Genomic DNA, 27,198 nt, shown 5'->3' on the forward strand with positions numbered 1-27,198 from the left:
AAGGACAAGAGGACAAAGTGTGCAAATGTAACAAGGCTTTGTATGGGTTGAAGCAATCTCCTCGTGCTTGGTATGAGAAAGCTGACACTCATTTGATCAAACAAGGCTTTCGTAATAGTCCAACAGAAAGCACATTGTATGTAAAGTGTGAGGGTGATGTACTTCTCATTGTGGTTCTTTATGTTGATGATTTGCTGATCACTGGACCAAATGAGAGACATATTTCTGAATTTAAGGCTGATTTGAATGCTACTTTCAAGATGAAAGATTTGGGGCTGTTGCATCATTATTTGGGTATACAGTTTAAGCTGTGTGATGGTGGTATTGCCTTGTGTCAGAAAAGTTACATAGAGACATTGCTATGTTAGTTTGGACTTGAGGATTGCAAACCTATTGCCACTCCCATGGAAACAGGTTTGAAGTTGAGTCTACATGATGCTGGTGATCCTGCTCATGTCACTCTTTACCAAACTGTTGTTGGCTGCCTCATTTATGTATGCAACATGAGGCCGGATATTCAGTTTGCAGTCTCACAGGTCAACAGATTTATGCATAGCCCAGGGTCTAACCATTGGCAGGCTGTCAAGAGAATTTTCTGCTACCTTAGTGGCACTTTACATCTTGGCTTGTTTTATCCCAAGGGGGATCATTGCCGCCAAACTTACATGCTTTTTCGGACTCAGATTGGGCTGGTTGTTTTGACACGCGAGTGTCCACATCAGTTTTTTGTTTCATGCTTGGAAGTTCATGTATATCATGGTTGAGCAAGGAGCAACCTACTATGGCCACTTCGAGTTGTGAGGCTGAGTATAGGGCAGTCTTCACAGCTACGGTTGAGTGTGTATGGCTGATTTGGGTGTTGGACAGGACACTGCCAACACTATCTACACTGACAATCAGAGCGCATTGGCAATTGCGAGGAACCCAGTTTTTCATGCTCGCACAAAGCACATTGAGGTGCATTACCACTATGTCAGGGAGAGGCTCTCAGCAAGAGAGATCAGCTTGGCTTATGTTCCAACATAGGACAACCTTGCAGATCTTTTCACAAAGGCATTGTCTCGTGAGAAGCTTGAAGCTTTTCGCAAAGCTTTGGGCTTACTCCCCTTTGTGGACTGATCATGTCCTTAGGGCATGGCACTTCCCTTTACTCATGTGCTAGCTCTCATTCACCGCATCACTCCAGGGGGGATTTGTTACCATATACATGTGGTAGTGATGTGTGTGAACACACTAGGACCGCCGGGGCATTTTTTCCCTCTTTAGGAGGTTTTTTCCCCCGTGCATTGTATATACGCCCATCACTCTAGGGCTATCTATCTTTCCATTGCACACTAAGTAACACACTCTCTATTGTGTGCCTTGAGCTTCCTTCGTCTTCTCCAAGTTGTGTGTGTTTCTCTGCAACCCTAATTCCAACAATGTGTGTGACGAAAGATTAAATGGTTCTAGCTTTCGTTCTCCTAGTAGCCCAATGGTATTAGAGCAAGGGTTCGGAAGCTAGAACCATTTAATCTTTCCTCACACACATAACCATCAACCTCTCACCATCTCTCCCAAAGCCCAAGTGTTTGTGGAAATCAATTGCTTGATTTTCAACTTTTAAGGAGTAATTTTTGAATCTATAGGACCAAGTTCGTAAATCAAAGCTTAATTGGCAAATTATCGGCAAATCAACCAACCAATTACGCTTCTCAACATTCAAAATAGGGTACTTCAAGCATTTAATTCAAGTCAATAGCGAAATTTGCTGGATCTGTGGAGATATACGGGCAAAAAAACAAGACGAAGAATATTCTGAAGAAAAAGGGCTAAACGGGGATTAAATTTGACATTAGAGTACTTGAATGAACTCTATAAAAAATGAATTCAGTTTGGGAAGGAGAAGGAGAAAGATTTAGAACCCCTTTTCAAAGAGGAGTTGGCGATAGAAGGAAGGCATCATAAGGATTACAAAGAGCATGGGTGATTTTTGACTACTTAAAACCTTGAGGATTTATTTTGGCAAGCTGACTTTGAATTTTTAATCCTTTAACTACTTATTCAAGTAGTATCTTATTCAAGGTCAAACCTTGGATTTGAACCCAATCACCTGCAAGGCTAGCCCAAGAAGATGATAAACATCAACTCAGTGACGAGCGTGGGAGGAGTTTAAGAGAGCATCCACCCTTCATGCAAAAGGAGGTGAACTGATTACATTACTTCAGTTGTGGACTTGCCAGCACCATGGGAAGTACCCTTTACACACTCCAAGGTGTGGCCATTGACCTCAACCAACAAGCATCAGGCTGTAGCTTTTAGACTCTCACGGCCATGGCAAATGCTTTTCTCCACTTCCATGAAGCCTGAAAATGACGGTAGTAGCTAACTCTCTCCCACAACTGCTTTGCTCATTGTTCTGCAAGCTCTGCCGTTGATTTCCTTTAAAAGCTTGTAACTTCCTTTCCACACCCCTTTTGACTTAAAGGGTGGTCACCAATTTAACATAAACTCCACACTTTTCTTTTTCAGGCTGCCCAAATTGCATGCTAAAGGCAAAATTCATTTTACCTCACCTCATTAAATTAATTAAAGCCCTCCGAATAGTGGTCGACCCCGGTCGGTTGCCTACCCTCAAATTTTGGTCACCCTCTTCCAAATTTATTTGGTTGCCCCTTTTCAAATTCCCTTGGCCACCTACTCTGGACGCCCATTTTCAAGTAACCTTGCCGAATCTCCTTAGTGGCTGCACATTTTAAACCCTTTTTTGATAACCCACCTTGGGAAGGGGGGGGGGGGGGGGTGTCACTTAATAATTATGCAACTATCACATGAGTGCAGTAGAAGGGGTAATTAAATTTCTTTTTTTTCTCACATTTTCACATACAAAAGGGTACCATAAAATTGGAAAAAAAATTACAGATTGAATAGAAAAAGGGTATATTTTTTTTGTCCAAAATTCACAGAAAAGGAGTTTTAGAAATAGTCCCCCCTCGAGCAACCCACCAAGCCAATTTCAGTTTATTTGGCAACTCAATTACCATTGCTTGACCTTTAAAAGAAATTTTCTAACCAATTAACTCCAAATTTATTCGGTCGAGATAGTTTGAGTTCGTCATTACCTATTTCCTTTATTTGATTGCTTCGACAGCGTTGTTGATTATCTGCTACTAGGACAAGGGAGTTTAGATGCCAAGAAATTTAAATTTCTTGCACGCATGCCTATTCAATTGAATGCCAGATTTCAACCTGATCTCGTGTTGCACTTCTAGATCGAACATCATCCTTGAATGTATAGCTAAGTAAAATATTTTTTTATATAAACCATTCAAAAAAGGAGAGAAAAAATCAATAGTAAAACTCAAGTTACTGTTGAAGTTTGCATCGGTGAATTTTTCCATACACATACATTTCTAGTCGTACCATTGCATGGTATTGATATGATTTTGGGGATACCTTTTTGACATTAATTTAACTCACCAATCAGTTACAAAACACGAACTTTAACTCTCATCAATGAAAACAAAATCTACTCCATCCAAGCAATCCTAGAACATAAAAAATTTCCACTACTTTCTCACACTCAAGCCAAACGAGCACTTAAAAAACAAGGAAAAACATACCTAGTGCTTGTGAATCAACTCTCTATAGATAAACTGAAAGGGACAAACATTTTCAGTAAAATTGATCTTAAATTAGGGTATCAACAAGTCAAAACCAAGATGAGATGGCTGGACTTATGCTCAATTATCTCAGCTAGATTATCGGCCAACCAGAGACCCAATCTAAGGAAATGGAAGAAGCCTAAGCATCTTTACTTGGGTGTGTTGAAAAGAAGGTTCCCCAAGAGGAAGCCAACCGCATGGAAAAGGCCTTCTCTAAGGAGGAATGCTCAGCGGCACTAAAAGCTCTTGGCAATGAAAAGTCCCCCGATTGGGATGGGCTGACGGCTGAAATTCTTCAGGGAATTTTGGGATGATCTCAAGGCTCCAATCACACGGATGGCCAATCAAGCTGTTTCCGAAGAGCCGTTGGATGCAAGTGTTAAGAGAGGGCTTATCAAGCCCATCCCCAAAGAGATCTGTTGCTCTCAACTTAAACATTGGTGTCCCATTACGATGATGTCAGTAGCATATAAAATTATTGCCAAGGCGATGGCTCTCAGTTTTTCCCCCCTCCTGAGTTAAATCATCTCTCCCCATCAACACGGATTCATTAAAGGGAGGTACATATATGACAATTTCTTGGCAGCAATGGTAGGAATAGAGTATGCATCCTTCTGCAAGCAAGAGTGCATCTTGGTGTAGCTGGACCTCAACAAAGCCTATGATAGAATAGAATGGTCCTATATAGAAGAAGTCATGGGAGCTCTAGGCTTTGGGCCTCGCCTTTGTCGCCTCATACGCACACTAGGCGTTGGCAGCCAATTAGAGCTCCTGTTTAATGACAGAATTGTGGGCTCTTTTGAGGTTAAATGGTCTATTAAGCAAGGATCTCCCATGGCCCCCTTGCTTTTCGCCAACGGGTCACATCCTCTCATTATGATGCTCGAAGCCAGTGCTGCACGGGGAGAGATTCAAAGTCTGGCATTACGGGCAAGGACCAACTACTGGCCAAAATGTTCGCAGATGATTCGCTCCTATTCTTGAAGGCGTGCCCTCAAGTTGTCAGGAGAGTTCTAGAGATTGTGCAAACATTTGCCATGGCCTCGGGATCCAAGTGCAATATAGAGAAGTCAAGACTTATATCCCTGTCGTAGAACGACTCTTTTGACCCTATAGTCTAGACAGGAGAGATTATTTCAAAAGGGAGTGTATTCAGACACCTGGGAGCCCCCGTAGGGATGGACATAATCCACAGGCAAAGATTTCAATGGGTCCTTGAAAAAATAAGCTAAAAAATGAGAAGATGGGAGTTTATTCTCCTCCCCTTCCAAAGCCGGATTAGAGTGATTAATGCTTTTATGATCCCGTATATTTCTTTCCTCAGCCCCGTGCTCAAGATGGCTAAGTGTAACTGGAAAGAATTCTTAAAACCAGTGAAAAGGTTTCTTTGGAAGAACACAAAAAACTCCTGACCATGGCAATGAGCTAGATGGGAGGTAGTTGCTCGCCCGATAGACCAACCCTATATCCCATGTTGAGGCCCTTTGTGCCAAATTTATGGTCTATTGGCTAAACAGGACCAAGCTTGGGCTATCATGACCAAGGAAATGCTTGATGCAGTAAAACTGGGATCGAAAGGGGGAAAGTGGAAGGGGGTTGTGATGTATGACAAACTTCTCGCCCCGAAGTGGTATTATCTTAGATTTGGTGGACTCTCAGGGGAGCTGATAAGGAAGTGCAAAAGAGCAACTGAGGTTTTGGAATGGGGGGAAGCAGCCAGATACTTTAAGAACTCCATTTTGCACTAGTCCCCTCGGCTCTCTAAAATATTGGGGCCGCTGCAAAGCCCGTATTGGATAAAAATGGCCAGGAATGTGAATAATAAGAGACTCGTTCGTCTAGAGCAATTCTTGGATGGCAACAGGAAGTGCTGGAAAACTGCTGACTCTTTAGCCATCCAATTTCAACTGAATGGCTTTGAGATCTTACTGATCTACAGGGTGATGAAAGAGCTTGATAAGGTGGTGATGCCAATTTGTGAATCCAACTTTGAATGGGATGCTTGGAGATGGCCCGGGAGTAGCCTCTTTTGGAAACCACATTCTAAAGGCATTTACCATGCATTAATGCACGAGGCTAATTGGTGTAGCCCCCTCAATAAATTATGGAAGAGGCACTGGACAAAAAAACGGTGGGAGGGAGTCATAGAGAACATTTGGAAGCCAAGGTGGCCTCAGTATATGAAGATATTTCTGTGGAAAGTGATGTGGGGGTGCTCTGTTGACGAGCGTAAAGATACAAGAAAGAGGAATCGGGTCTGATCGTTGCTCGGGGTGCAGAATAGCTAGTGAAGACCTAGCCCACCTTTTCATGGGATGCCAGGCAATCAGTGGCATGACTGGGAAAATATGCAAGTGGATTCAAAGGACATGGAAAATTAAGTTCTTCAGGACTGATCTGTTCTTTGGTAGTAACAACTTGGTAAGTCTTTCTCTTCTTGTCTGCACTCAAATAATCAGGTACTACTTCTTTCACCATATTTGGCAAGCAAGGAACCGCCATGTGTTTGAGGGAGATCTGGTTGTGGCAAGTTTTTGTGAAATCATACAAGAGAGCAGAGTGACGATCCACATGATCGGAGGCAAACAAGCCTCAGAGGACTGGTCTAGAACAATACATGTCATGATGACATCTTGTAATAAGTAAAGCCCAGGAGTAGTTGTGGTTTCTCTGTCAAGCAGAAAAATTGTAATCCTTTGACCCTCAAGGCTCGATCTGAGCTCGAGGTTGGTGTATATTTCTGATGTTCTTAATATTATCCACTCACAATTGTGAGTTTTGCACAAAAAAAAGAGGGTATCAACAAGTCAAAATGTTTGAGGAATACGTTTACAAAACTGCATTCAAAACACAAACACGGCACTATGAGTTCCTTGTCATGCTATTTGGTTTGATAAATGCACTAACCACCTTCACAAGTATGATGAATAGAATTTTCATTGACCATCAAGATTTTTTCATTGTATTTTTTAATGATATCCGAGTGTTCAATAAATCGGAGCAAGAACATAAGGAACACTTAACATGTGTGTTTGACCTTCTTTCACAAAACCATTTATACTTGAATCTCAAAGAGTTCATTTTTCCAATCTTAGATTATTTGGGACACATTGTATAGGGAAAGGGAATACATGTAGACCCCAAAGAAAATTGAAGCTATTCAATTGTGGTCTAGACCCAAAAACCTGCATAAGCTACAATCTTTCATTGTTCTTTACAATTATTACAGGAACTTTGTTCGTAATTTTTCTTATAAGTCTCATTATTATTTTTTGTTTTAAAAAAAACATCCCATATGTATAAATTGATTCACAAGAAAGCTCATTTACTACACTCAAGAATGCTTTGACTAATACACCTATGTTGTAATTGCTTGATTTTGATAGACCATTCTTTGTTGTAGTCACTAATGCTAGTGGAAAATGTATTGGTGTAGTTCTTATGCAAGATAACCATCCACTTGCATTTGAAAGCCATAAATTTAAACCCTTTGAATCTAGCTCCAGTACATATGATAAAGAATTTATTGTTGTAGTGCATGCCTTGAAAATTTAAAAACACGATTTAATGGGTGTTGATTTGATAATCAAAATTGATCAACAAAGTATCAAGTAATTATTATCTCACCCCCTAATAGATGATAGGCATATTAAGTGGGTTGCTTTTATTTAAAGTTTTCAGCCCAACCAGATAAAGAAAATGGTGTGGCTGATTCCTTGAGTTGAAGACCCTCTCTTAATAATTTGTCAACCATTAGGGGTACTTCGTTTGATTCTTTGTCGGATACTTATGCACAAGATTATTATTTTAAAACCACATGGTTACATATGCTTGCCAACTCTATATATACATTTCTTGAATACAAGAAAATCTTATTTACTTCAAACAAAAACCGGGTGTCACAAAACCATTCCATATTTTACTCATTGAAGAATTGCATAAACCACCTTATGTTGGACACAGAGGATTTCATTGACTATTGTTATATATCATTCTTATTAATGCTATATGTCCCAATCATGTCTTGTAGATCTTATCATCATTTGGATTAGTGAAAAAGAAGGAGGAGATTTACGACTCTCTCTCTCTCTCTCTCCTTTGTGTGATCTCTTGGTTGTGTGCGAGTGTGCCTACAAGAGCTCAAATCCTCTCCTTCTCAACATCTTTCCATTTTCAACAAACTTACTCTATTGTGGAGGGTAATTTTTCTGCATCGGTGACTTAAATATGGCTCCAAGGTTCAAGAAGGAAGAAAATAAAACATTTTTCTAGTATATCTACACATACAAAAGACTTGTCGGAGTGAGAGCCTATATTGCACTTCTATGGAAACCCTCTCTAAGCCAACTATCTAGGTGCTCATTTATATGTCCATGCATCGAGCCAAACCACGTAAATGATCATGATTTCCATATATTTAGCCACTTCCTATGATATATATAAGGATATTTGTAATCATTTAGGTGTCAAATCTAATTAAAAATTCTCTTTTTACCATGAATGGTTGGTTCACTTTATTATCATTCTTAATCAACACCTGGTATCAAGAGCCCTAAAGAGATTAATATCTTCTAATTTCATTGATCCTAGTTTTTCCAATTAAGTAAGTTCTCTATTTATTATCAACCTCCCTAATAAAACTCTCATGTTACAGTCCTTGTTTGATTAACCGAAGTATTGGGGAAAGTTCTTTGCAATGTCATGAGGCACTACCCTTCTTCGAGTATTTACCACATATTAGTGGAGGGTATGGGCAATTGTTAGTGCCAATAAACTGTACACTTGCTACAAGCATAGTAAGACGCGAGAATTATTTGAATTATTCCTTTGCCCTTTGAAGAAGTATACACATAGTCCAAGTTGTTGAACAAAAATGGACCAACATATTTGAGGAAGTTAAGGACTACCGGTAAGGACTTGGAAGTGACAATATCAAAGCGTGTTTGTAGTGTTCATAGGCCACCGCTTGCCTCGTTCAAGGAGATGTTTATGTGCCTTCTCTCTCTCTCTCTCTCTCTCTCTCTCTCTCTCTCTCTCTCTCTCTCTCTCTCTCTCTCTCTCTCTCTCTCTCTCTTTGAATTGCAAAAACTTGAGAATCAATGATGTGGAGCTGCATATATTTGATTTGCACCTACTCTTTTTGAGTATGCATGAATTTTTATACTTATGATTGATCAATATCTTGTGAGAAGTTCAAACGAATATGATACACATTAGGGTGAAGGGGAATTACAACAAGGGGTATGATGGATTATGGTACACACTATAGGATTGGGTGTTGTGTAGCAATCCTAGGTTGTTAATTTGCCATCACGATCGAGATTACGAAAGAATTGCATTATAGTCTCACCCAAAAGATGGTGATTGGAAGTTAATGATGTGCCAAAATTTATCGAGGAACTTTAGACGAAACCTTTGTCTCTCTCTCTCTCTCTCTCTCTCTCTCTCTCTCTCTCTCTCTCTCTCTCTCTCTCTAAGTCATAACAAATTAACAATAGTTGATAGTATCCATTTTTACTTATTGGATTAAGAAGATGAAAAATTCCTATGGAGGGGGATTTTTTATTTTTATTACTTTTTAATGGATGAGGAGTCATTAGGACCCTTTTACTAAATAAAGAGGGTCCTAGATGGCCTCACCACTCTCCATAGAGATGGGTTGGCACCCACCCCTTGACCCTCCATGATTGGGATTTGGGGACATTACCATTGGGAGTTGAGTGCCCTACCCACTTCACACGTATGCTGATTTTGAATTATATGGAAATTAGTTTGATGTCTTAAATGGAGTCCAATGTAAATTCTAGAATTTTGGGTGGCATTTTGGAAATTCTAGGTGCCAAATCTATGGATCAAAGCCTAGAGGCACCCAAAATGATGCCCACACTTAATCCATTTGGCAACATGTCTGTGTGACTTGGAGACGTTTGGCCTCATGGCTATTTGACACCCTACTGGTTAGGTGGGATAAATGGTCCGAAGAGGCATCATAGACATGATCAAATGTGCACCATTCGATTTGGAATAAAACTACAAGTGATTCCATTTAAAAGTGAACTATAAGTAAATGCCATGTGATCCCAAAGTGAACACTAAGTCAACTCGTGGATTTCAAAGTGAATATTAAGTGCATATTGGGAGCCCATGTCTTCTCTGAACATCAAGTGAACCCAGGGATCTCTATGTGAAATACATGTAATCCGAAGAGGCATCATAGACATGATCAAATGTGCACCGTTCGATTTGGAATAAAACTACAAGTGATTCCATTTAAAAGTGAACTATAAGTAAATGCCATGTGATCCCAAAGTGAACACTAAGTCAACTCGTGGATTTCAAAGTGAATATTAAGTGCATATTGTGAGCCCATGTCTTCTTTGAACATCAAGTGAACCCAGGGATCTCTATGTGAAATACATGTAATCTAAATGTAATCACAAAGTAAACTCCCCTCTCCATTTTTTTTCTAATAAGATCTTGGTTCACACCACCATTTCAACTTCCATGCAATAACTTAATGGTAAGGTACTTGGATGATGAGTGAGGTGGTATGGTTTAGACTCAAGGATTGTAATGCTTAACTATAGCTCACACGGGCATTGGAGTTGGGATCAAAGGCCCCCATCAATCTACGGGCCTAGTAAGCAGAAGTCATAGATTTTTTCATGCATGTACAAAAGAAAATCGAGTTTACTTCTCCCATTGCGATACGTTTGCACATCAAAAATCAAGGAAGACGCCTACATTCTGTTGGGGTCAGTCTTTAACTTACACTAGAAGTGAGAAAATCCCTAAAAGCCAAGCATGCACCATTTGTGTGCACATTTACACTTTCCCCATCGAATCTTATAAGCTTCACACATGCTACTCATTATAGCCACATGCTACATATTATAGTCCCCCATGTTATTTGTCCTTTTTCACATGTGGACCATCTCATTTTCATAATTTATTATCGCCTTCCATCTTGAGCCTATATAAGGCAACATGCTAAACTTGTATTATCCTTCAATCGAATGCAACCACTATGTTCAATACCAACATGAATGAATTATCGTGTGATCCTCCATAGCTCAATCCTCCTTTTAACTTGTATCAGAGACTAGCATACAATTAGTATCTCCTAACTGGTTAGGTCCCTCTGCTAGACTTAGTGCTCTCTCTATCTACGAACTAAGTTGATTCATAACTCTTTAGGAGTACGCTAATTAAGCTCAAGCCTAATTATATCTCTTTTTGGATTTGGGTACATTTACATGGCCACTTCCTTAATTGTGTGTTTATACACAATCATTTTGACTTGCTTGATTGCATCTTGAAGATTTTTGCGGCAATTCTCTTGGATTTTTGGATCAATTTAGTTGTGTTTTCAACTTGAAAATTTTACAATTTTCCCATCTATACATAGATGTGTGCATTGAGTTTTTCAAGAGCTTTTTATTGCACATGCATATGCTTGAATTGGAGCTCATATCTTTTGTTGGATGATTAAAATTGATGTTTTCTGGGGAAGTTTTGGTATACTGCTAATCATCTGCTAATTCTCTCTCTTGAAATATGTGTATATGTACATTGTATTATCCTCCAATCTAATGCAACCACTATGTTCAATACCAACATGAATGGGTCATTGTGTGATCCTCCATAGCTCAATCCTCCTTTCAACTTGTATCAGACTAGCATACAATTACTATCTCCTAACTAGTTAGGTCCCTCTGCTAGACTTAATGCTCTCTCTATCTAAGAACTAAGTTGATTCATAACTCTTTAGGAGTACGGTAATTAAGCTCAAGCCTAATTATATCCTTCTTTGGATTTGGGTACATCTACATGGCCACTTCCTTAATTAAGTGATTATAGCTAAGTGGAATTAGAGATGGAGCACTAGATTGTGTGTTGATTTCTTTTAGATTGCATCTTGAAGATTTCTTTGGCAATTCTTTGGACTTTTGGGTCAATTTAGTTGTGTTTTCAACTTGAAAAATCAACAATGTTCCCATCTATACATAGATGTGTGCATTGAGTTTTTCAAGAGCTTTTTATTGCACTTGCGTATGCTTGAATTGGTGCTCATATTCCTTTCATCTGCTAATTTTCTCTCTTGAAATGTGTGTATGTGTACATTGTGTGTTTGTGTGTGTGTGTGTGTGTGGGCCATGGCCTAAAAGGCTCTTTAATGGAAACCTTTTTTTTAAGAGTTTTTTAAAATAAATAAATAAAGGTTGTATTCTCAAAGCCTTGTTTGGAAACCTCACCCATAACCAACCACTAGCCTCAGATCGTACGTGCAAGCATGATCAAAGTTCAAACACCCTCAACCCCCAAACTGGCCATCATTTGCCAAGGCTTACTAGCTTGACAACTTCAAATCCCATTTGATGAATTTTCTCACACTCCACCATGCTTCAGCCGCTCGTCATTAACATTTTATCACCACTTGATTAGCCCCTCATTGGCACTGCCTTGTTAGGATTGTCACCTACCACCGGCTTGTCACACACCTGGACATCAAAACCTTGTCATCAACTGCTCTCAACACACCGCCATCATCTGCTAGCCTCTCAACAACTTGCTATCAACTGCTCTCAACACCCTACCCTATTCTCATCAGACGACCTCACTAAATAGCCAAGCATTTTGTTGAGCCTCCCATGCCCATCCGCTACCCGTTGCCTTGTACATCGTGACCGCATTGCTCTTGTCACTTGCCACCACCACGTTAGTGTGGAATTTATTTGGTTTTTTTGTGTGGAATTTACCTGAGTAAATCCCCACGTTCCCATGACATACACTACACCATTCGGCTTAACATCCCTTGGTCTTGCACCATCTCAAGTCCAAGCGTCCACCTCCGTTAGCTCCGCACTAATTGGCCAACCAAGCGTTTTCCACGGTGGCTTGTTTTTTCATAACACAACAAAAAACACTTTAAAGCACATTTGAACATTCAAGGAGGCAAGCTTTTAAGGCATTCAAAGCACGTCAAGCATCAAAATTTCACACCTTCCCAAGTTCATGGTTCCAATTATCCAAGTTTATAACTTTGGACATAATTGTAATGTACGCATATATTTGAGTAATCAAAGCTCCCATATCGCATTCATGAGCACTTATACTAAAATGTCTACAAAGGAGTTAGACATTGGCTATCCCAAAGGCGTGGTAAGGCTTTTTTGTCCCTATGATGGATATACACTAAACCCGGTAGAAATCCACATATACCCACCATCATCATCAGAATCCTCCAGATTCCAAAAGCAAGGCAAATTAAGTAAAACATGAAGCCACCAATAAGTTCCTTCCTAATAATAAAAATTGATGACCCACATTGTAAAGTGTTTCAACAGTGTCCCAAATCACACAGTTTGGAGGTAAGACCTACACTATCTTCATGCATCATCTCTTTAAGAGCCCTATGTACTTACCCAATTTACCCATATTAAAATCTCTGATTAGAATCCATGCTTCTAGTGTAAGCTTCAACTTATGGGGACATTTGTAGGGGTAAGCCTTTAGCTTACACTTGCAGTGAGAGTGATCCTACTACACATTACAACTCACTTGCTACTTATTGTAGCCCACATGCTATTTGCCTTTTTCCACATGTGATGCATATTCTTTTCACCATTTATTAACACCTTCCATCTTGAGCTTATATAAACCCACATGCTAAACTTGTATGATCTTTCAATCTAATGCAATCGCTATGTTTATTAGCAACATGAATGGTTCATTGTGTGATCCTCTATATTTCACTTCTCCTTTCACATTCCACAAATGGCATGCACAAAGGAGGATGTGGTTAGGGTACATAGCTCTCATCTCCTAGGTTATAGGTTCAATCTTTCGAGGTGAGAGGAAGGGGGGGGGGGGGGGGGGGGGGGGGGGGGGGGGGACAAAGGCTCATTGTGTGATCCTCCATAGATCAATTCTCTCTTCACATTCCATGAACAATGTGCTCAGACGATGTGGTTAGGGTACATTGCTCCCATCTTCCAGGTTGTGGCTTCAATCCGGGGGGTGGTGCACGGGGGGAGGGACGAATTGTGCGTATTATCGAAGCTTTGGTTGCAATGGGGGGCCCTAAAAAGAAACGGTGTTGTGCATCGATTGGAGATCACACACAACCGAAAAGGACGGTGTCAAGTAGTTCGTGGCCGATGGGACGTCCATGTGACGAAGGAGAAGCTCAAGGGTCTGTTGTCCTTAATACTATTTGACTCAAGTACGTCGGATCAACGACGGAGGATAAAGCGCACAAATCTCGGGGTAGGGGAAGGATGCAAGAAAAAGTCAATGCGTGGCAAGGGTATGAGATTTAAACTCTGCACTTCAACAATTGGGTGCTTGGTGATCTAACCACACGAGCGCGTGTGGGTTGTTGAAACCCATATGAGTCCACATGTTTATAAAGTTAGCTTTTGTTTACCCCTTCCATGTCCTTCGTGTCCTTGTTTATCTTTTTTCATCAAACATCTTCGCGTGCCTTTGTTTACGTGTCTAGGCTTCTCCGCAGTCGATCCCACTGCCTACCACCTAGGCTTCATTCAATAGCCTACCCCCTGTCGAATAGTGTTGAGGGTTTGTTGTGGAAATCTGAGAGCTGGCAACCCAAAATCTTTCGGGCATGACCTCCATAGTCCCGTGTTCTAACCACTTGCGAGATGACGCGCGTCGATGCACAATAAGCACCCCTGCATGTATAAACCCCTCCCGTCACTAATTGACACCTCCTTGTGGAGGTGGGATCAATGGCCCACATTAGGTGTCGCGAGGCGGGTGCAATCCGAGCCGTCGAATCACCGTTTGAACTAGGTGTGAACTCAGGAGGTATGTGCACGACATCAAATTTGGTGTGAACTCGACGTGAACTAAGTGTGAGCTTGGAAGGGTATGCACACCACACCAAATTTGGTGTGAACTCGGTGTGAAGTAGGTGTGAACTAGATGCAAACTTGTCCACGACGTCGTGATCTATAAACTTACCACACATGCCTTTCAACGGACGCGTGATAGCTTAGCGGTTAGAGTCAATTTCCAAGGGGGAGAGGGTACGGGTTCAAGAAAAAGTGGGAATCTTTTGCATTCCCTACACAATCCAACGGTCACAATCAACCGACGATCTGGAGTCGTTGATCCCACCTCCCAAAACGAAGTGTTAATTACTAACAAGCCCCCCATCCTCCCCTTGGGACTAAGTAACACCTATATTTAATGCGGAGCCGAGTAATGGGATCGACGGTCGGGGTTGGGAGCGGGATCTCGAGGCACGCTAAACCTGGCCAACACGAAAAACGAGGCGTGTTGTCGAAAAAATGGGGGGCGCTAAACTGGGTCAACGCAAAAAACGAGGCGCATCGGCGCGATTTGAACTCGTGACCTCGGGGTCCACGTTTGGGGGTCAAACGAGCTAACCACCTCATCCACGCACTCATTGTGTATTCCAAACCGTTTTGACGCTATAATATTGTGAATTCAGGGTGCATTGGCCACGTTGTCTAGGTTTAGCGCCTGTCCATGTTTAGTTTTTAAGCAGTTCAAGTTTAGTTTTTGAGCAGACATCTTGGGTTGCAAGCTTTTCGATCTTCGTGCGCGAACTTCCTCGTCGTCGATCCCATTACTTGGCCCCACATTAAATATAGGTGTTATTTAGTCCCGAGCACGCCCCCCCCCCCCCACCAAAAAACAACAAATCCGATGGCCCAAAATGTGCGCGCCGCCGATCACGCCGATCCCTTCACTCCCCTCCCGTGGTCTTTATAGACGAGGGCGCGCAGTCACTCAATTAAGTTTGGATGGCGCCTCCAAACATTCAACAGCTTTTACAAGGCGGGTTGCAGCAGGTGAAGGGCCATATTGGTAACCCAGGCGGCCCGTTTGATACTTACTTTGATATCTCTAACTTTCTACGCCACCTGGAACACAAGCAGTCTCCGGCTTACGGGAAACAGCAAGGTTTTCGTCTGCACTTTCCATTCCCCTTTTCGGCCCTCTCCTTCATTAGAAAGAGGGGCAAGAATACACAGGTTCTGGACTCAAGCACCATAGCCCACTCCCTTGTTGTCAGCAGCACCGTTGACCTTGAGATCCGGAATGAGCTGAATAAACAAGTGCATTCTTTGAAGGACGAAGAAGATGTGGGATCACCCTTCATTCATAGTTCCATTCCAGATAACCTCCGATTACAAAGTTCAAGTCCACTCAGTGTTGCCATGCAGAGTGAAGATACCACAGTCATGGATGGGCATCACACGTGTGATCACAGCAATAAAAAATATTTCAGTACTTCTATGGAGCTTCAAAACTTGCAGAGGCAGCTTGAAATCATGGTATTGACATCTTGAAATAACTGTCTCGGCACTCATAGGTTCTCCAGGGAAAATCCAACATTCTTTTGTGTAAAATGTCAGGATTTGGCATCAGCCCCAGCATCAAAAGAGTCTCTTGGGCATGCTACTTGGACATTCTTGCACACATTGGCAGCCCAGGTACTTACACATTCTTGCACACATTGACATTGTTTCAACCAGTTACAATGCTTCGTTATGAGCTTTCATTAACATGCCAAAATGACATCACACAAAGATGCGTGGATGCAAGGAGAATAAAAAACCCCCTCTTAGGTGTCAAGAGAAATAGGCATATAGTCGGCAATGAACTGATGCAAACATTACATCCTATGTTTGTAGTACTTAATGGCATCTTCTCGGGTAACGGTGTGGATGCTCGCGTAGCCTTTGTACATGCCTTTATGATGCTATCAACAAGTTTCTCAACTTGGGGCGTGGAAGTTGAGGAAGGGTCGGCTGAGGGGAGAGCTGGTTTGGGATTTCGAAACTCTTGGATGATCGCTTTGCCACCTCGGTAGACTGCCCATTTGCCTTGCTTACGTGCTTCATGTATCTTCTTGAGCTCGCTCGCTTTACTCTTGAGTTGATTCATGGTCAATTCTTCAGCAATCCAAAGCTTTTTTCCCTCTTGAGAAGTTGGGATTGACATAGCAGAGAGAGAGAGAGAGAGAGAGAGAGAGAGAGAGAGAGAGAGAGAAAACACTGCATGTCGGGTCCCAACCACGCTCAAGGGCCCCATTGCTCTATTGCCGGGGCAAGTACTTGCTTTGATTACTTGCACAAATGTTGATACAATGGCTAAATGCTGAATATTGAGTGCTGATGCTTCATGCCAATGAATTGCAAAACGCTATGCTAATTTGGTGCGAAAATGTTGGGCGATGTTGGGGACCTCATAGTAACTTGGGACCCCATTTTTGGGCTTCCTGTCCCCATTTTCTCCGTCCTACTTACCGTCCCCCTCTTTTTAACACTAAAATCCGCTCTGAGCCCCGTCCCCAATTCGCCATCCCCACTCCTTGGCAGCCTTATTAGCACCTTAATAGTAAGGCGTCATTTTTGCACCTTACTAGGCAACCTTACTATTGTCGCAGAATATCAACCTTGATACTAACTCTACCTTGGGAGCAAGTACTACTACTGGAACAGTCTTGTCGAGAAAACATTATGGATGAAGATGAAAGGTTAGGATGCTCGGAGGTATTTCCAATGGTTCCATGTTGACAAAAGTAGATGCATGCTACATGCGAGTGCGAATGCAGAAGAGGGCTAGGGATTCTTTCTCTAACTTCTTTCTTATCCACATATAAGGCAAGCGGATCTTGATACTCGAGATGTGGATCTTCGTGTATCCGATGCCGATCTTCGTTCATGATGGGGAGATTATGCCTTAAGGGTATCCAAGACATAGCGACGAAGACGAGAGCGCACCTGATACGCAATGGACTAAAGGTGAGAGTGGCTAATATAAGTAGGCAACATGTATTAGTCTAAGGCAAGGATATAAAACTTCTTTGAAAAAAAATTTGAGATAGGTTTCCTAGGTTCTTGATTCTTCTTGGGTTCTTGATTCTTCCCTTTTGTTCGCGAAGCCGAAGCACGTCCAAAGCTCTGATTCCACCCCGCCACTCCGTGTCTCGTGTGCAGTGTATCTCTTCAATTTAGTTGTTTTGAAGTGTCTAAAGTCTGTTTAGTCTTTTCTTTTCCATTGGCGTGGTGCCCTCCCGTTATAGTGGTATCGGAGCTTCAATTGTGTGCTTTTTTGAAAGCATACCGGTCCTTCCAAGAGCAGACAGAGCAAGACGACGCTTTCAGATTTCACAAGAATTTTTTATTTCCCTTGTCGGGGGAGAAAGATCCAAGGAAAGCTTTACAGTTTTTGCAGCAGTTTGACAATATCTATGCCATAGGGAACTACTTAGAAGAATCAAGATCTCTCGAGCCATGGGATTTCTCAAAGATAATGCTATGCAGTAGTGGATATCTATAGCTACCAAGCCGCACACTCCAAGGACATCCTCCTTGGTTCTGGCAGAGTGGGGTGTCTTGAAATGCTTGACACGGAAACTCTAACATATTACAACTTGAAATTTCTAGACATCTATCATCAAGTGTCTCTCCTCGAGTTGATAACCTTGGAGGCCCAATGTGATTACTAAATCATTGGACTGCAATCACCGCTACAGGAACTCTGTCTGGTAAAGCAAATTTCGACCTTTCCTTTCAAGAGCTTATGGACCATGCTGCAGTTGGCTACAATCTTATGGAAGGAACCTAACCCTAACTTTGGTGTAGGTTTCAGGATAAAAAGCCAGTCATCTTTTCGAGCTCGACTGTTGACCAAGATACACTGAGAATGCTTTTTAAGTTTGATTTAGACATTTCTTGAACTTAGTTTGAGAATCTGTTTGAAAATACTGTGTGAAACTTATTTGAAATGGATGTTATTTGTTTTGAACTTGTACTGGTGCCAATTTGAGATTCCTTAATTCTGGTTTTGATACTGGTTTCAATGTTTTTGGGAACACTTTTTGATACTCATGGCTCGGGCTTTCCCAAGAGGAGTATTAAAGAGACGAGTTACGAGGCCGACACTAGGGCTGAAATCCGCAATCTTTTATCTGTTGTCCAGAAACGCTATGGGTTGAAATCTGCTACAATCCAAAAACGTTGATTTGGGGGGCTGTTTCTGTGGGTCTTTGTCGTTGAAAATCTGCAGGTTTAGGGCTTAAAATGAGGTTCATTAAAGCTAAAAACTGAGGTTCTTACCGGGCTGAATCTGCTACTCTTTAGGACTGAATTGACAGGCCTTTCATTGATGAAAACGCTGCCTTGTATTTGCTGAAACTGCCAAAATCGCTAGGTCTATGAATTCCCAAAAACGTTGGGTATGCTGATGTCAAAAACGCTAGCTTGTGTCTGGAACCTATTCTGGCGATGAATGCTGATGCAAAGCGCTAGTGGTTGGAACTTGCTGGCGAGGTTGCCTGCTCGAAACGCTAGGGCAAGGGGTCCTCAAAAACGCTAGGGGAGGTAGCGCTTCTTGCTTGGAGAGGGAAACCGCCAAGGGGTCTTGTTGAGAAGTTGCCTGCTGAGCTTTGCTCCTGTTGCCTCTTCTGCCAAATAGTGCTAGTCTAGGTTTGTTTATATACAAACTTAGCAAAATTGCCCTACCTACTTTTCAACAAAAGTCACTTAAAAATAATAAGTGAAAAATGTCAAAAATATGTAAAATAGGCTAAATGCACTGGAAAATTTCCCTGAAGGATTCTGATGGGAATGCTTATGATCATGTGGTGTGCAACCAAAGGATATGCATCTACACTAAGTGACTGGGCATCCACGGTCTACGAATAGACTCACAAAAGTGCCAGATCACTTCTAATCTAGACTGATTGGACTGACCGAACCCTGATCATGCTGTAGCTTGTCCACGGACACATAGGACTGGATGTGTCACGTGACATCCCCTCCTTTTCAAAGTGAGGTACTGGTACCAAACTGTATGGCGTCGAGGGAGATCGCCAATAGCATCCGGAATCCTGGAAGGGACTCTTCGCCGGCCCACTCTGATGTGTGGGTCGTGCGGTACTTGAACTTCATAAAGGTTTGCAACGCTTGCTTCTTTGGGCCGTGCCAAAAGCGACAGTCTTGTGTGGCTCCTTTGATGCTTCAACTTCGTCTAGAGTCATGCTTCTTTCTTCTTCAAGAATCTCCATGGTTGAAAATTCCTGAAACCATTTCCAACACAAAACCATGAACATACCTATTCCATGTAAAGTGAGTGGAAAAAATTTGTTGTCCTAATAGACTGTGCATGCAATGTAGATGAACAAAGAGACGGAGTGCCAAACCGTTCACCACATACACGCAAACAATGAGATCGAATCTTGTCGTTCTGATCTAAATCAATCAACTGTGGCAATTCACAACGGAAATGCCCATGCTTGGTGCTCATACTTTCATGTGCTCTTTCTACAAATGTGTCATGCCAAGGAAGAGACATGGAATGTGACTTCCTTGAATGCATACTTTTTAGCTTTTCATGAACAATCCGCATACATTCGTGCTCATTCATGAGTGAAACGTGCTCAACGTACAATATGTCATGCCTAGGAAAAGGGATCACATAAAGACACTAACTAAAATACAGGAAACGATCACGAATGAAACACTCGAACAATGCGTGCGTACCAATCATGCGAACACATAATACTTCCTGTGAGGGTTCTTTGGACCTAGGCTCAAGAGCCAAGATCGCTTCTTCTTGAGGGGGTTCTTTGGACCTCGACTCGAGAGCCAAGATCGATCCTTCGTGATTGATCGAATCTACAACGAGGTTAGCTTCGCTAGAAAAAGCATCCACTAACACATCATCCTTGTGAACAATCACATCATCTTCATGAAAATCCTCATGCTTGTGAGAAATCATATCTTGATCATCATGGAAATCATCATGCTTGTCATTATCATCCAAATCATCATGCAAATCATTGTCATTCAAATCATCATGCAAATCATTGTCATTCAATTCATTATGCTTCTCATAATCATGTAAATCTTGTGTGTCATGCTTTGGAGAAGAAGAGACTGAGAGAGTCTCGTTCTCCTGAATCTGTTCAATCTTCGCCTGTACATTAGAAATGAGAGAGAAAGAATAAACAACGTTCCTGCGATCCAATTCTGTTTTTCTTTCTGTGTACTTGCGATCAAATTCTTTGGCCTCCAAGCGTAATTGCTCGCGCTCACGCTCCATGGCTGCCATTCGTGCTTCGTGCCACGTTGTCATCATGTCCATCATCGTCTTGCACAAAGCCTTCATAGGATCTGGTGCAATCCTTGGTGTAGATGGGGAAGGAGGAGGGTCAGAAAAACCTCCCGGTGAGGAAAATTCTTCTTCGCCACTCCCATGCTCACCACCTCCAAGCGAAGTATCCATTCCGCTTCGAGTGATGACCATCCACTGAAGTCTTGGGTTCTTAAGTTCACGAGGAGCTTAGGTTCTTGGGTTCTTGGGGGTCTTGGTTCTTGGGTTCTTGAGGGTCTTGAGGTTCTTGATGGTTTTCTTTTGCTTGCAATCTATGTTTGAGAAGGATCTTCTCTTCACCCGAATTCTGCTCTTTTCCGCGGGTGCATCCCTTGGCGGCCTTGCGCTCACACCAAGGTTGCTTTTTCCCACCTCATGTCGATTCGCCGGCCGCTAAGTGCACGATCCGCTCTCAATGAGCGAAAAGAGGCACAAGGGGAGGCTGGACAAGCCCTTCTTTCCTGGGACAAGCCCTTCTTTCCTGTCACTCTTCAAAAACACGATTAGGAATCGACACGCCCAAGCGAACTTGGGTTCGTGCGACCGCAACAAGCAAAAAAAAATTTCTTGTGGTTCTTTCCTTGAGTGATACAGAACACTGCCAAAGCTCTGATACCAATGTTAGGTGCAGCGGAATGAATGTTTGCGCTTTTCTCAAGATGAGTGCTCCGAATTGTGCTCTAGGTTCCTTTTTGTTCTTATGGAAGGTAGGGCCTTCCGTTCTTAATGGAGAGTACTATGATCACGAACAAAGTGAGTGGATGTCACAAACGGGAGCGCATAACAATATAAAATACATTCGGATAAATAGGATTTATCACTTATTACTGAAGCCAGAGGATATAGAGAGAAATAAATAGAGAGAGAGATAGAGAGTGAGAAGATCGACACAGTACTGGGGACCAGAAGATGGGCTGGTCCCCCCCCGTAATAGTATCTTTATTACTGAGGAGAAGTCTATACAAGCACTTGAACCGAACGTATTACCACTTTCGTTCTAGAATAAGACTTGATGGTTCGCGGAAGCCTCAACTTCCGATTCCTAGGGCAAAACCCTATTCCAAGGAACTTCCGTTCCTTATTCCATTTCCTCGAGAATCAAGGTTCTCGCCTCTGGATCTCACCTTCCAGACTCAGGGCATGGCATCCCTGCAACTCTTCTTTCCAGAGTCCTCTTCCCGCAAAACAACTCTGCTTTCCCGGACACGAAGTCCTTACTTGGGAATCCCAACTTCCGGATCACAACTTGAGAGACTACCTCTCTCCGATCCGTGGATCTACTTCCCAAACTCGGGTACGAAATCCTTGGGCTGATTTGGCTCTAGTTCCTCAGAGCGCTTTTCTCCTGCAGAGGCTCATGCCTTCCTCTGCTCCTACTCCCTCACGAAGAGGAAGTACACCTGCAATCAAATACTCAAAGATCATAACATGAAAATCGTTACCTTCAAAGTCTCGACGCTCGAAACGCAACTCCGTTCTCGAAAAGCAATTCCTCGGAAGAGATCTCTCCATAGAAAATCCTCTCTTCCAATCCTACACACAAAAGAGGTGTGTTCTCGGGTTCCTTCTCGTAAATCAGCCCCGTCTACGACGTTTATGGGCTGAAAACAGAGAAAAACAGCAACTTGTCGCGATGGAAACACGCTTCGTAGGCACTTCTTCGCGAGGGAACTCGCGCACTGGGTCTTGGCGACATCTGGTACACTTGGGGCAGCCATGGGCATCACCGGCAACGTCTTCTTTACGGCTGAAATCTGCAGTAGCATCTCCTCCTTGCAAAGATTGGTCCTCCTTGCAAAGATTGGGATCGGTTTGCCCAATAGGAACACGAGTGAGTGAAAGCAAGTAGTGGTTCACTCTTGCCAAGGTAGCTCCATTCTTGATCCTCTCTGAGGAAGGAAAGATGAACAAATTTAACGAAGGACTTTTGCCCGAATTTGTAAACCCATCTGCAAGATACTTTGCAGCAAATGGTGGAGTCAGCAATACAAAGCTGAAAGTGTACACCTTAGTGTACATAGAATCCAATCCCCGTGGTGGGACGGGAAACATTGAACACATAAAGTTTGGAGTAAGGGAATTAAATCTAACTCCTGAGTTCTTCAATAGAAGACCCTTGAACTTTAAGTGAGAGGGCAGGTTTTTAATCAAAGTTACATCTTTAAGGAAATCATAAAGTGCATTGTGCTTGTTTTCTCTTTTGCACAAGATATGGTTATGTCTAACCGGGACTACCACTCTCGAGTGTTTATGAGAGCAGGATCAAATTGAAACATTGTTTTCTGAGATGAATTGGTTTGCTTAACTAGCCGGAAGGTCGACTATTGATCTAGTATCCGGTAATTCTCGAACAGATTACCTGCTATACTGCGGGTAGGAAATTATGAAGGAACCATTCTGAGCTTTCCAGCAAAGAAAAGCTTTCATTAAGCTTGAGTACCTTATGAACCAACACCCCTACCCGGTAAGGGAAGATATGGTAGTGCTTTTCACACAAGTGAATGAACTCTCTTTACGAAGGAAGGAACAAGCGACGACTACGGCCTGTGCTTGAGGAATCCAAGGATTAAAATCCTACATTATTTGATGAGCGGGTTTTGCTCTAAGATCGAGCCAAGTGATCATCAAGGTGAGCGTCTTCGCTCTAAGGATTTTACGAAGGGAAGGTAATTTCCCAGGTTCACCGAAACTTTAACACAGCTTAAGAATTATGTACACTTTTGAGTACATGGATAACACACGAAGATGCAGACCTATGCCAAGGAACTGGATGAGAGTTTGTTATACTCTCTTGAGCGCCTTTTTGTGCGCAAGGATACTCCGACACGAGAATCTCTATTTGAGATGTGTTCGGTAGAAGGAATTTGAGTTTCTCTACGGAGAAGAGGTTTTCTGATGGTCGTTGATCATTGAGTACGCTATGTGCTTTTACCATTACAGTAGCAACTTTTGGTTGCGGTATATGTTTCTCCATGAGCAGGTCAAGTAGCATTTACACGCTGCTGGAATAAATTCGAACTATTTTGTTCGTAAGAATATAATTCGCCAACCCGTTTTAAAAATGGTAAGAATTACCTTAATTACATACGGGAGAACATCATTGAGATCTAAAGCGTGTTCGCCCTTAAGTAGGCCGAGTTTGAACTTATGTTCACAGAATGATATGGCTAGAATTTTATTTGCCTAAGATTTTGCGAGGAGTCCTAGATGCTTGCAAGGATGGCCTCTGCAAGGAAGAGACGCTAATGGGCGTCAGGAAAACACTGCTGGTGATAATAACTTGCAGGAGGAAAAGATTGGAAGGAAGTGCCGCCGTGCACAAGGAATCTTCGGACTAGAATCATTCGCCTACGTTGAGCGTCGGCCCGAAACAAGAACCTTCTTTAAGGTGATCGCAAATTGTGAAAGAAAGACATCGAGCTTAATGCTCTATGACTTGAGCATTCCCTATGTGGGAGGACACCAGAAGTTTAATACCCTCTAGACTAACAGCGTAGGATTATGCGCAAAGACAGATACCTAGATTGATTTCTAGGAGGATTATTCTTTTCGGATTGAGAAGGTGGAATTGAGTTAACAGACTTTGGAATGAGGAAACTTCCGATCTGTTGGAAAGACGCGAATGACGAGTTCTTACATGGCTCGTAAGTTTGATAATTGGTGAAGGATATCCTCGAGGTACTAGAGGAAGGACATGAACCGGTAAGGTAAGTATTGAATTATTGAATTTTTGTTTAAATTAATTTTAAAGTTCTCTTTTGAGAAAGAACTAGCTCAACTCACCATTGAGCAAGATTTGGAATCTTTCCGGTTTCTCCCCGGCAGTTCAATTGGACCTCTACAGTTGAGGACAACTGTTTATAAGTGAGAGGGATGTTGCCAAATTGGCTTTATCTGACAGAAAAATAATTCTAAATGAATTATTGGATTTATAAGTGAGAGGGTTTTCTCGCTTGGAACACCAAGGAAAAAATAATTCTAAATGAATTATTGGAATTTTAAGTGAGAGGGTTTTTCTCACTGGAGACATCTGAGTACGGAGTATTCCTAGTGCGTCATTTAAAGTAATGACGGGAACACTGAGAACGGGAATATCTGTAAGGCCACCAGGAACGGGTACTTCTGATGCGTCACATCGGATGGGTGACAGGGAGCATCGGAAAGAAGTATCCGACCATCCGGGAACGGACATCTCTGATGCGTCATAGGATGGGTGACATAGAGCATCGTGAAGGAGATTGTACCGTAAGTTCGGTAGGAAAGGACTAGGTGATGGGTATTCCTGATGCGTCACAAGGTGGGTGACGGGTGCATATGAAAGGGAATATCCATAGTCGGGAGGAAATTCCGAACTGAGTTAGAATTGTGCACAAGGAAAAGCAAGCACTTGAATGAAGATGGGTTCAGAGGAAACTTTGAGGAAAAACATATGCTTTCTGAGAAAGCGGGATTGCTTTTCGGGAAAGCAGATGCTTTCCCGCGAGGAAGTTTATGTTTGCATTGCAATTGTGCGTGTGATTGCATCCATGGACGCCTGGGAAGTGCTGTGAAAGCATTGTCTTTAACTTATAAGGTTTTATTGAGTTTTTGGGCAGGTTCAGACTATTTTTTTAAAAAAATACACCGGCCGCCCATTTAATAAGTGGGTAGCCATCTGATAAATAAGGCAACAGATCAGCTAGCGTTTTCTCTCTCTCTTTTTCTGGCATAAAAAAAAAAAAAAAAAAACCGGCCGCGATCTCTACGCGAGCAGCTATTTGTGCCCGTGGCTAGGAGCTATAAAAGCATCACATGCCCTCACTCAGAGAGGAGGACCAATCTTTGCAAGGAGGAGATGCTATTGCAGATTTCAGCCGTAAAGAAGACGTTGCAGGTGATGCCCATGGCTACCCCAAGTGTACCAGATGTCGCCAAGACCCAGTGCGCGAGTTCCTTGCGAAGAAGTGCCTACGAAGCGTGTTTCCATCGCGACAAGTTGCTGTTTTTCTCTGTTTTCAGCCCATAAATGTCGTAGACGGGGCTGATTTACGAGTAGGAACCCGAGAACACACCTCTTTTGTGTGTAGGATTGGAAGAGAGGATTTTCTATGGAGAGATCTCTTCCGAGGAATTGCTTTTCGAGAACGGAGTTGCGTTTCGAGCGTCGAGACTTTGAAGGTAACGATTTTCATGTTATGATCTTTGAGTATTTGATTGTAGGTGTACTTCCTCTTCGTGAGGGAGTAGGAGCAGAGGAAGGCATGAGCCTCTGCAGGAGAAAAGCGCTCTGAGGAACTAGAGCCAGATCAGCCCAAGGGTTTCGTACCCGAGTTTGGGAAGTAGATCCACGGATCGGAGAGAGGTAGTCTCTCAAGTTGTGATCCGGAAGTTGGGATTCCCAAGTAAGGATTTCGTGTCCGGGAAAGCAGAGTTGTTCTGCGGGAAGAGGACTCTGGAAAGAAGAGTTGCAGGGATGCCATGCCCCGAGTCTGGAAGGTGAGATCCAGAGGCGAGAACCTTGATTCTCGAGGAATTGGAATAAGGAACGGAAGTTCCTTGGAATAGGGTTTTGCCCTAGGAATCGGAAGCTGAGGCTTCCGGGAACCATCAAGTCTTATTCTAGAACGAACGTGGTAATACGTTCGGTTCAGGTGCTTGTATAGACTTCTCCTCAGTAATAAAGATACTATTCTGGGGGGGGGACCAGCCCATCTTCTGGTCCCCAGTACTTCATCGATCTTCTCACTCTCTATCTCTCTCTCTATTTATTTCTCTCTATATCCTCTGGCTTCAGTAATAAGTGATAAATCCTATTTATCCGAATGTATTTTATATTGTTATGCGCTCCCGTTTGTGACAGTGGACACTGCGCGTGCAAGTGTATGGGACTGAGAGATAGAGAGAGAAGAGAATACGACACCAGAGACTGTTGTAAAACCCTCCTTCGAAGGCCCCACTCTCGTCGGCGAGAGTGGTCTACTTATGATTGCACAATCTGGTACAATGGTGATGCATGAGACTGATGTAAGTCTAGACTATGTTGACGACTACGACGGGGATGACGAGGCCGACACTAGGGCTGAAATCTGCAATCTTTTATCTGCTGTCCAAAAGCGCCATGGGCTGAAATCTGCTACAATCCAAAAAGGCTGATTTGGGGAGCTGTTTCTGTGGGTCTTTGTCGCTGAAAATCTGCAGGTTTAGGGCTGAAAACTGAGGTTCATTAAAGTTGAAAACTGATGTTCTTACTGGGCTGAATCTGCTACTCTTTAGGGCTGAATTGGCAGGCCGTTCATTGCTGAAAACGCTGCCTTGTATTTGCTGAAATTGCCAAAATCGCTAGGTCTATGAATTCCCAAAAACGCTAGGCATGCTGATGTCAAAAGCGCTAGCTGTGTCTGGAACCTCTTCTGGCGAT

At 42.5% G+C, this 27,198-nt stretch overlaps 1 protein-coding gene across 1 annotated transcript in view; it reads left to right on the forward strand.

The window, feature by feature from the left end:
- The first annotated feature begins 15,349 nt into the window (after positions 1 to 15,349).
- Positions 15,350 to 27,198, forward strand: part of ERV1 (Erv1/Alr family protein) — a 69,733-nt gene continuing 57,884 nt past the window's right edge. The window contains exons 1-2 of the mRNA XM_086486423.1: positions 15,350 to 15,973; positions 16,055 to 16,132. Coding sequence (XP_086342549.1) covers positions 15,440 to 15,973; positions 16,055 to 16,132 — 612 coding nt within the window. The 5' untranslated portion in view covers positions 15,350 to 15,439. The remainder of the gene's footprint in view (positions 15,974 to 16,054; positions 16,133 to 27,198) is intronic.

Source organism: Adiantum capillus-veneris, chromosome 17, assembly GCF_014529385.1.
Source record: "Adiantum capillus-veneris isolate H3 chromosome 17, ASM1452938v2, whole genome shotgun sequence".
NCBI lineage: Eukaryota > Viridiplantae > Streptophyta > Polypodiopsida > Polypodiales > Pteridaceae > Adiantum > Adiantum capillus-veneris.